Source organism: Onthophagus taurus, chromosome 7 (assembly GCF_036711975.1).
Source record: "Onthophagus taurus isolate NC chromosome 7, IU_Otau_3.0, whole genome shotgun sequence".
Classification (NCBI taxonomy): domain Eukaryota; kingdom Metazoa; phylum Arthropoda; class Insecta; order Coleoptera; family Scarabaeidae; genus Onthophagus; species Onthophagus taurus.
Genome location: NC_091972.1, coordinates 21,479,534 through 21,491,966, shown reverse-complemented (window position 1 = coordinate 21,491,966; position 12,433 = coordinate 21,479,534). Strand labels below are relative to the sequence as shown.

The following is a 12,433-nucleotide window of genomic DNA, read 5'->3' as shown; positions in this document are numbered from 1 at the left end:
AACGCACGTCCTTACATCAACAACGTTCTGGAACCGGTGTTAGTACCTTTCATGCAGACGTTGCAGAATTCCACTTTCCAACAGGATAATGCAAGACCCCATACTGCTGTGGTTACAAGAAGGTTCCTGTAGCAGGTTGGATTGCAGATTTTGCCCTGGCCTGCACGGTGACTGGACTTGTCGCCGATTGAAAATGTCTAGAATATGATGGGTCGGTGACTAAGACAAGTACCCACGCCTCCTGAGAATCTAGATGAACTTCGACACCATCTAGAGGTTGCATGGAACGAGATATTTCAGGATGACATCGACCACTTAATTAACAGAGGTGGAAGAGTTAATGCATGCATAGCTGCGCGTGGGGATGCAACCCACTACTAGCTGTTTCTTGAAAAATGTTACTTTTTGTTTTGTTGTTTTCAACTAAACTTTCATCGTGTCCTAGTTGATAATAAAGCATTATTTTACCAAAGTTTCAAACTTGTAGTCTAATTCTTAATGGATGGTGTATTTCATGTGAAAGTGAGTGTAGATCTAGAGCAGAAAATCTCAACACCTGCGGTTATAAAAATGATTAATTATGTTTGACTGATGACATAATTTTTTAAATAGAGTTAATTTAACGAATTGTTAAAGTTGGAAACAACGTGATTTCATGTACTTCTCACGACTGTTCTTAATTTGCAATTATTCAAAGCTGTAGTTTGGGTTGAAGTCACGAACGCCGTCACTAATCTCGTATACTTCATGTCTTAATACCCGAGCCTTTGACCTATAACTATCGGCATCGTTCGACAGTAATTATCTTCTGTGCGATGATGCACGCGATTCCATGCAATAAATTACAATAAATCAATTCGATAATTCTAATCAATTTATACTTCACGAGAAATATTACGAGTATTTAATGATATTAAAAAACAATTTATTCGGTACGGACAAAAAATGGGATATGGTTCCGGTCTAGAAACATGCAGCCGTCTCGGCTTGCATCGGCCATTATGCTAATTTACAATTTGCATAATTCCACGGGACATTTTAAAGAAGTTAATTTCGGAGACGATTACGTTCTGCAGTGAGCTGGTGGACTCTGGTGGTGACATGACGAATGTTATGACATCTCTAGTTCCAGACGATGACACGCCCTCTGTGCCGAGCTCAATAAACACCGTATTCGGTTCACGGTGTCTCGCTGCGTTTTAAGCTCCTAAATCAACATTATGGATCTGGACCTTTTGCAAAGTAAGCACGAGAAACTTCGCTGTTGAACCATATTGGCGGGCTTAAAATAAATGGCGAACATTATGACACTTGATATTCGTGTTGTTTTGATGATTTTTCATTCTAAGCGACTTTAATATCATACGGTAATTAATCTTGTTCGCTTGTAAAAGCAATTAGTTTATCAAGTAGATCTAGGTTACCTACTACATACGCCTAGAGGAATTCATGAGAATAATAGGAGGCAGCAATCGCAGTGCCACAGAGGGATATAGGTCGAGTTGCGGCGGTCATTAGAGTTATAAAAGACTTTTACATCTTACCCCTTTCCGGTCACGTTCTACCACTTTAATTTCGTCATTCGCGAATTCAAAATGACGAATATAGCATACTTAAAATTAAGATTAATGGCAGATAATTTCAGCTATGCTCAGTGAACTTGCTACCTCGACATACTTTATATTCATGATATCTGGAGGGATGGCGTTCGACATTCAGATAGAGGGTATCAAACCGTCTGGTTGGATAGCGAAAGCACTTGTTTGGTTGCGGAGTCTCGTCTTCTCCCACTCATTCCTTTCTAATGGTATTACTCTAGCGTTACATAACACGATCCACTCTGCATAGAGCTTTTACGTGTCGAAAGGAGGATGCATTTGCTGCCTTTATAGACGCGATATCGCCGCTCTCAATCGTTGACTCATATACAATTCCCTTTATCAAGCGGCTACAATCTCAATCAATCCATTGGGGACATCTGTGTCTTATAAAAATCCACTTATAAGTTAGCTAGTTATAATAAAACCTTAGTAGTTAATCAAATCACTAATGTATTTTTTTTTGCAGTTATGATACACGCGTCGATAATGTCACAGCCAAACATTGGAGGGAGGATAATATAGATACAAGAGCATTCTTTAGAGTGATGACAGAACCTTCAACGTTAGTCATTAACAACATTATTGAAAAGGATGAAGGCGAGTATAGGTGTCGGATCGATTATCAACGCTCACCAACCAAAAATCACCGAGTAAAAGTGACTGTCATAGGTGAGCTCATTTCTTTACGCATTAATAAATTCGTTGCTATCAAAATTCGCTGATCCGTTGAAGGGCGGTTTTCCATTTGAAACGGAAACAATTCCAAGAAATGGAGAACTGCAATTTCTAGATTCAATGTATAAATCAGAGGGCTTCCGGTCGTCTTTCGGGTACGTCTTCTGAGAAGACTGATTAATAAGTAAAATCTCGAACGTTTTAGAACGTCCCGTCAGCGTTCGCGTCTAACTTGGCTCTCCAACTTATAAATCCTCTCGGGCAAGTCAAAAAAGAACGACTAATTCAGATAGGGAAGAGTTAGTTTTGGAGTTTACCCTCGTTTCTAATTGCACTTTCATCAGCTCGGTTTATTGCCGAAGTGAAACGTTCTCTTCGGGAGTACGAAAGAAAATAACTTGTTGATAAAATGGTTTGATATTTTTGAACGTGTTTCCAGAGACCATTACTCAAACAGCCATTTGTCACGGAGCGTAATGTACCGCCAAAGGTTATAGTTCGCAGTGAATTTGAGAGGGGAGCGTGTGTTTGCAAAAAAAGTGTACGTGTCGCATTCGAGAACCCTCCCTGAAAACAGCAGGACATAAATGTAAAATGCTTCCACGAATTTTTGCAGATAATATTAAAACATATCGATATAAAACAGTTGCAGTAAGAACCGTGGCTTGCCTTTATCGTAATCGTAAACAGCACGCGGCGTCTTTCCCTTGCCAACGTTGCACGATGAAAATTGCCTCCTCATATCTGATAGAGCCGCACAGCCGTATACTGAAATTTAATTATACTTCCTTTGTTGAATTAAAATTAGTCCAACTGGGAGGTATATTAAGTTTACGGTAACTGTTTGGGGCCGCATTCCGGTAATTGTCGGAAAGCTCACTTCCATGGCTCCTACAATCACAGCATCCCTTTCTGTCTCGTGGAGCATGTGTATTCAAGAGCCATACGCGCCTCGACCAGATGGAAACTTCCCGACAGATGATAATAAGTGCAATAAAGTTGTTGATTTAGTCGATGGGTGGATTGTTGCCCGATTTCTAATCAGATCTTTTAAAAGTTACGCGAAAACTTTTATACGATGATGATTTAAGGGTGGCATAATATTGTACTTACCTTAAAGCGAACCTTAAAAATATTATAAAACTCGACTTTGTGAGTGAACTTTTCGGAGTACCTGGTGAAGTTTATTTCCCATTTACTCCGTATTAATATTGTAGCGCCATGAAACGTGCAAGGGAAGGTGTGCCTTGAAGACGTATATAAATCTTAATGCAAAGTCCGCCACTGCCCGTTATACGACCTACAGCGTCGTCGTGATGTTTTCTTATTTTTCATGATGATATACTGAAATGGCGAAATTATGGTAAACTTATCGCCAGATCGATAATTTTATAGTAACGAGACCTTTGGGGATTACAACACGGTTTTATGTCATACTGAAATGATCGATATTTTGTACTGTTTCTCTGTACGTTTACTATTATAACATTCTACACATATTAGTCAACTTGTACTAGAACTATGCATTTAAACGTCTATATACTGTTCCAAAACTAATTTACATTAAATGGCAATAACTAGATGCAATACTGGAAAGTTACATTTTAAACTATCGTTGAAGCGGCAATTTTATTTTTGAAATGAATTATTTAAACCGTGTACTTTTCTAACTTCTTTACGCACAACAAACAAGTATTAAATGTTCTATGTCTCACGCTAATTGGATAGCTTCAACATCTTTAAAGATACCCTACGGAATGTTTTCAACACTTTTTCTAAAGGCTGGATATATCACACATAGCATGACGTAATTATGGTCGGTTACAATGTCGACGCATCATTTTCATTGCAACAGTGTTGAATCATTAACTGCTTCTCCACGGTCATGTCAGCGTCTACCATAAGCGTTAAATAGATCATCAAGATACTTGGTCCATCTGTTTAATATTACGATGGGTCCGATACAAGATACCCATCCTTATCTTTGCATAACGTGGTTCTGAGGTTAAACATCTTTCATTGTTCATTGAGTTCTCCCTAGAACATCGCTGCCCAAAGTTTTACAGCCTCTCCATCTGTCTGCTTTCATCCTCTCGCTATATCGTTCTGTGAATCTACTTGTTAAGGAGCCTGTTCTACATTTTTGTCATCTTTCCCGTGTTGTCATGTCCTCATTGGTTGATAGGCTTGCGCTAGCTCTTCCTGAAAGTATTTTAGCTTATATCCACCCCGCAGCAGTTCGGTATTTAATTTTCTTCTCCTCTGAGTTTTTTCGCATCCGAGCTCTTAACCTCAATCATAATAGAAAATTATCCGAGCCAATGTTTGCTCCTCTACAGTTCTTTACGTTCATGAGATTTGATTTATAACGGGTGTCTATTAGTAGATGATTGAAAATGAAGAACTTACCCTAAACCCTTAGACTGCACATTCTGGGACTCAATGGTTCGAAAACAATTATGTTTTTTAAGACAGTCTCGAGCTCATGCTTGCTATAATGGGAGCTATAGAAAATCCCCCTTCCTCCTGTGAATGGTTTTGTAAACTTTGTGGATGGAGGTTATTCCAGTCGTGTACTCTGCCAGAATATCTCTTAATGATTGGAAAGCTATGCTTTCTAAAATCGCTATGTGTATAAATTTATCTGGCGGCTTCTATTGCGGTTTAATAAAGCATATTAACTTTACTAACCTATTGGATGGAATATATAACAACGCTAATACTATTGGAATTAGGTGTACATACAAAATTGTTCATCTTGAATTAGACTTTAGAAGCTTTCTCTGATTACTTAACACAATGTGAGAAATTGAAAGTAATTCTGAACTTAGCAACTCATGACTCAATTAAATATCAATATTTAAACGATGGTATGATGTAGAGAAAGACAACTTTCGTGTGCCCAGAAAGACAATAACAGGTGATTCAGCTTCTTTTTTTTTAATTCGCGGTTTATGCCAATCGCGTCTAATTTGTCTTTCTTCCTTAATAAGCTAGACATACTTTTTGGCACACTATTACAATTATTTCGTATTAAAGACTTAATTAATTTGTTCAAATTATTTTAGAATTTAAGTTGAGTAGAGATATTGCAGATTAATTGCAGCTCATTTCTTGTTCAAAATTTACCCAACCCAATAATTAGCTTAGGAAGTGGACATTGTAAACATTGGTAAAATTTCATTTAGTATTAATGAGGTTGAACCTGTCAACGTTTATTTTATTCGCATCGTCAGAACTACAATCTGGTAGTTAAGCAACCTTCTTTCACATATGAATTGTAAATTCGGTTTTATAGAAACCTCTTCCACAGTCTGAACTTGTTGAAAAATTAAAAATATGCACAAAATTTGGCAATAAACGTACAGGAGACTACGACAACGCATTGAAGATGCCATGTGAGATCTTAACGAAACGACTGTCCCTTTCCAAAGAGAACCAACAGGAAGAACGGATGAAATATTGGATCGACCTCAACAACACATACTTCTCCATCCGTGAAGTACTACGCATTACGATGTGTTAAATGGTTGGCATAAAAACCTTTAATTACCAGTACTATTTTTACATAAAATATTCCGAAAAACAACAAACGTTCTCAAAGTTATAATTTGTTCATCCGCGTGGACGTTAGAGGGCGCAGAATAAAAACATTCAAACTGATGATTCATCTAGCCAATTCAAAAATGAAATTCTTTTCTTTATTTTGATTTTCTGGGGAAAGAGGATAACTAAAAGGTCTATTAAGTCGATTAAATATCTGCAGCTTGCCATTTTATTCGAAAAGGGATGATTTGAATCGAATGGGATTATTGTGGAAATTGAAGAGGGAGAATTTCATTAATTATTGCATCAAAGAGAATGTTATTCCTAATTTCGCTAAGATGAACTGTAAAAATATGAAAATATAATTTTTGGACTTTATCCATAAAAAGATTTTACGCGAGGAAAAACACAAACATTTTAAAACACTTAATTTCTGCTACGATAAGCTTGCTAAAATCAACAGTTGTTTAAGAGAACGAATGCATATCTCAGAAATTGAGGAGGTTTTAAATAACACATAAAACCACAAACACTACACATAAAATGACAAGATAAAAGACGAAAGAATCAAAAGCTACAAATTTTGAAGAAGAATCAAAACAAAAAGGCTATGTGAAAAACCAGTCAAACAGACCAACCAAAGAACAATATCCAATTCCAGAATTTAACACACTTTAACTTCACGGAAGAAGAAACAAATTTTTTAAATAGAGGTTACAAATTTTCTTTGACCCCAAAAATTAATTTACCTATCTTAACTATAAAATTAGATAACATAATTAAAAAACAGCCGGAATATAATAAAATAAAGAACGACTTAATACCATACATAGAAAACGCAGAAAAAAGTATAAAAAAGATTGATTTATCTCAGGCTCAATAATGGAAAACTCTGGAACAACATTAAAAATAAATTAAAAGAAAATAACGCCATATTCACTAAAGCTAACAAAGGTGCCGCCATTGTTATATTAAATAAAGAAACATATGTTGACAAAACTAAACAATTTATGTCAGAAAACCATTATATAGAGCTTGAAAAGATCCCCTAGATTCAGTTATTAGAAAGACCCGTGAAATTATAAACATGTGCAGAAATACTTTGATTGAATACTCTTCACACATTGATACTAATAGTAAAATAGTCTCCTCCCCTGTTTTCAGTACTCTATTTATATACATGAATCCCAAAATTCAGAAACTTTACGCCCTTCCTACATAAACACTCTATAAACAAAATATGCCCATCAGGCAAAATTAGCCAATTTCATGTTTCATTTTCTCAAAACTTTAAATTTTCGACCGAAATATACAGTTCATAATACCAAACAATTTATCAATGAAATACAAGATATAAATTCTAAAGGTAAATATCTACTTTCATTTCATATAGTTAATCTCTATTCTAACGTTCCTATACACCTAACTTTAAACTTAATTACTAAAATCTTTGAAAATCAAATAGATAACATAGAAAATGTCAATAATCTAAATAAAATTCTCATCATATTCACTTAGAACTATTGTTCTTTCTATAATAAAAACTATAAAATAAAGGAAGGTGTACTTATGGGTGTGCCCTTATCGGGTATTCTCGCAGATATATTCCTCGATCATTATGAAAACGAATATATTTTGAACAACTTGAACCCATATAAAAAACATATAGTCAAATTTGTTAAGATATGTTGACGACAAAAGTTGCTGTGTATGGGAAGGAGATCTGGCCATGTTAAATGGATATGTTAAATGATTTTCATAACTATATCAATCAACTTCACAACAATTTAAAATTCACTATGGAATTAGAAAGAGACATCTTGAACTAAAATCGATAACACAATAAAGTTCGATATTTATAGAAAACCCTCTTCAATTTCCACAATAATCCCATTCGATTCAAATCAACCTTTTCAAATAAAATGGCAAGCATCAGATATTTAATCAATAGACATTTTAGTTATCCCCTTTTCCCAGAAAATCAAAATAAAGAAAAGAATTTCATTTTTGAATTGGCTAGATTTAATAACTATCCGATAAGAACTATCAACAATCTAACTAATAAAACTAAAACGAAACAGGATCCTTTGTTTACGAAGGATATAAATAATAAAATTTACAAAGCACTTCCTTTCAATCACATCACCTTTTCACTTAAAAAAGTCTTTTCAGAATATAATATAAATCTGACCTTTTCCAATAATAACACCATTTTGAATCTGTTATCTAACTATCATTTTAATGAATACAACATACTTAAAGAATGTGAGATTTATTCTGTGAATTGTTATAATTGCAATAGCATATATGTGGGACAAACAGGCCGAAAACTCGAAAACAGAACAACAGAGCACAAAAATAAATGCAATTCCAATGTATATAAACATATGATACAAACTGGACACAAAGTAGGTTATAAAAATATAAAACTCATTCATAAATGTGAAAAAGGATTGCGTTTAGATCTTTTAGAAGCATTGGAAATTGCAAAACACAACAAAAATAAAAACTATATCATGTTAAATGGTCAACTTGATATAAAATTTATACCATTGTTTCAATATCTAAAAACCATTTAATTTTATTAAAAATTTCGAATTCAACCCTTTTCGTTTTCGGTTTCATTCACCTGTTTTGGCACAAGTTTTTCATACAATTTCAAAAGGTCATATCTCGTACACCTTGAGGTTAAACGTTTGTACTTGTTATTAATTGTACTTTGTGTAGTTGTTATCTTTTTATAGGTCGTCATATTATATTTTTAAAGTGTAGCTTTATATTTTAAAGCGTTTTATTCATTTAAATTATTCTTTGTGATGACAATTTTATTATAAACTATTTTATTGACCGTAAGTTCCAAAAGAATTTAAAAAAATCTTTAACTATTGAATATAATTTGTAGATTCGGCTGAAGATGACTAGGTATGACTGGACGAAACCGGTACCGTTAAAATTAAATAAATTAATTGCAAGAAAAGAAGTTTTATTTATGAACCATTTTAGTTGGTTTAGCAGAAATTAGAGATTGCAGAAAAGTGATATTCCATAATTATTGCATTTTTTACCAACACTTAGAAACTGTTGACACTACAAATTTCAACTTCAACATATCCTGGTATTCTTTGATTCAAACGACATGATAATTATTTTGTTTATTTCACCACCAAATTATTTACATTCCTATTGGAGGCTAATTAAATTGTTAACATATTACGTCGATAACAGATATCATTTTACATTTACCAGTTCACCAAAATTATACATAATTATTTTGTTAAACAAAAGTAACGCTATAGATTAGTTAGGTCTAAATAATTCCCTATAAATTAACTCGTAATGCTAATGAATCGTAATTAATGTTTGACGAATGAAATTTTCGAACGAAATGAAATGCAGCGCTCGTGTGTGAAATATTTACTACCATAGATGTCTATCTAATGCAAGGATTAATATTAAAACACATATAAATGTACACTGTATGTTCGATTGCCGGTTTGCATTCTATATCTACAGAGTAGGTATAAATAAAGTAATGTGTTATGAAAACAAAATCGAAAACAAAAATTGTGTTGATACAAAATCCTAAAGCTATCAAAGTGGGATTTTAAAAAGAAAAACATTTGTAAGATTTTTCCGGTTTATTAAAAATTTCGATTGGGCAGAGTATAGTTGATAGTTCTGAAGTATAATTAAAGAATAACTTCGGAACTAGAGTTCAAGCGCGCCCACTGAAATATTCGCTCGAGGATTGCTGCGGAAAGTTTTATAGCTTAGGTTCTAGCTCTTTTATTTTCTTATTCAAATCATTACTGTTTTAGTTATCTCAATTTCGTCGCTGCAATTAGTTCCACTTTGAGTTAAACATTTTCTTAAATTAATTTGCAATCGACATTGTTGTCAAAACGATTTTAATCAATTTAGTTACTGACTATAATTTTATATTAAGTGGTTGGATACCTTCTTCACTGTTGTAAGGTAACTATTAAAATCTGAGTATAAACTAAACCGATTTCATTATGTCCCGCAAATTGAAAACCAATTCCCGTAGTAATCCCGGTAGAAATTTCTTTGGTCCAGATTCTGATGAGAATTAAATTTCGTTCGACAGCGTGATCAACTTCTTTTTCTACTGGGGCTACGAGACATCGTTTGGGGAATAAGAAGACAAGAGAAAAACTCACTTCGATAAAAAAGAAGGGAAATTACAAGGAAATGTGCACTTTATCGATTTTTAAATCCTCCATAGTTTTTTATTAAGAATAGTTCTTTGGGATCAAGATCTTAGTTTGTTTCTAGATATTAAGGAAAACTTTGTAGTAGCTACAACTATCGTTAAGATAATAAGGTCGAAGTGATATCGCAGAATGGCTTTTTAAGCGTTCTATTAAAAAGACTTTGTGTAGAAAAATTAAATAAATTAGTTTATCCGGGGAAAAGGGCAGTAACCTCTAGAATTAAAGGCATAAGAACTTGCTAACGAGTTAACGATTTGTGGTAGGATCCTGTCCCTGAATATTCCCTTCCCTGTTAGTCTCCTGGCACCTCTCACGCCGAGGGAATTATGTACAAGTTCCGACTTAAGGTATTTTGCAGGAAATTTAAACTTGGTCCGCAGCGTCCCATCCCCATCTAGAGTTCTGAGTCGAGCAAAATTGATAATCTTATTAGGTGGGGTTCGTCGCCCACCCAAAATGCTTATAGCGCAACGGCAGCTCGGTAATCCATAGAAAACAGAAACAAAGGCTTTCGTGCAATGGACAATACTTGCCCTCGAAAATTACGGCATCTCTACATTATTGACCCTATTCATTCGCAGTCCACACCTCCTATTTGCTTTAGGAACCACCAAGCGATAGTCGGTTTTGTGTCCACCGCCACGACAGTGCCGGGCATATTATTTAGCTAACGCTACGCAAATAACGACTGAATTGCCATTATTATGGAACAATGGAACATGAAACGACCTATAAAGGTTTAATGAGCCGGTCGCTATTCGGATATTGAATGTTGGTCGCGACGAATGGAATCGACGATGATACAAAATTATTCGAATTTATCATGTGGATGACTCGATACATAACATGAATCTACGAGTAGTAAGTTGTTATAACCCAGATAAAGCTTTCGATATGTATAGTTAATAACGATAGTGTAAGTGCAACTGGTTGGATTTATTTTCCCACTAGAATGGTTTTAAAATTTGTACAGAAAATTAATTTAAATTTAGATTCCATAAAAAAATGAAAATACAGGAAAGGTTCAATTTATTTTCGTATGCGCACCAATAGTGTGATTTTTATCTCCAACAAAACGGATGTCGAAAAATTTAAAACAATAGCTACGTTGCCAGTATTTTTCCACCAATGGTAGTTGAACAATTTTTGAAAATCTGATTTTGCCAGGTACCGATTTTTTTATTCCAAACAATTTTAATTGAGTTCTGTACTATTCTTTTATATTTGTATCTAAAATAAAAAAAGTTTTTTTTTCTCATTCGAACGTTTACATCGATGAGGTGAGGGTAATTATACCGTGGCATCTTCTAGCTGTACAAACAAGGTGTAAAAAACTATTTACCATTTACGATAAATTTCACTTACATATTGTTAGTAAAGAACATCACTTCCGTGTGATGTGTTGATATGGGTCGTGTTCTAAAGCGCAGCTGCGACCTACAAATTCCTTTATATACAGGGACGACTCGAAGAGATTTCACCGGTGTGAAAAAGAGAACGAAAATGTTAAACCTAGTGAGAAGGTAATGAGGACCCCAAGAAACTAAAATGAGACAAAATAATGTTTGATGATTGAATACAAACTGAAGGCTCCTTAACCGCTTGATGAGAATACGTTTGACACCAGAGAAACGAAAGTTCAGAAAAGGATAGCATGTACCGACAAGACATTCCCACTGTTTTCCTATTGGCTAATATGCATTTTATCAATGAAGGGATGAATAAATAGATTTATGAGTAATGTGTTTACAACCTGAAACAATTAAGTACTGTGGGTACCTAAAATTTATTAAACTAAATTTATATTGAATAAAAATAATACATTAAATATCGGTGAAACCCAAAGTGAGTAAATAGTTACTTGCAACTTTCCTTTTTAATTATTCGTAAAACAGAGACGGTTTATTTGGGTGCAAAATATTTTCGAATTTTAATTTTTGATATAATAAATTATCTTATTAGAAATTTTAATAAGAACAAACTTTAATTATTGTGACATTAACAATTAGCTTTTTAGGTAGATATATGTTACAAAGTAAAGAACAGTTACTTATAGTTCAGGTAACATGTGGTCGTCGAAAAATATTTTTAACTTTGGATATTATATACAGTGTGTCCCAAGATAGATGCTACAAGAGGTATAATGACTTAAAAATGTTTGAATTTTATTTTAAGCCTGAGGAATGAAGCCCTGCTTGGTGTGAAGATAATTTTAAGAATATTTTCATATTTTGAAAACAAAGTAAAAGTATTTTTAGTTTAGGTAATGTAACCTTTTTGTTCATGATACTTAATACAAATTTTATTAAGAAAAGTTGTTCAAAATAAGAAATTATGGACCTATACAAAACTTTAGAAGGATCTGTCTACTTTGGT

At 33.9% G+C, this 12,433-nt stretch overlaps 1 protein-coding gene across 2 annotated transcripts in view; it reads left to right on the top strand.

Moving 5' to 3' along the window:
• LOC111424636 (sidestep VI) overlaps positions 1–12,433 on the top strand; it is a 228,987-nt gene that overhangs the window by 168,138 nt on the left and 48,416 nt on the right. For both annotated transcript variants that reach the window (XM_023058245.2, XM_023058246.2), the window contains exon 4: positions 2,068–2,270. In XM_023058245.2, coding sequence (XP_022914013.2) covers positions 2,068–2,270 — 203 coding nt within the window. The remainder of the gene's footprint in view (positions 1–2,067; positions 2,271–12,433) is intronic.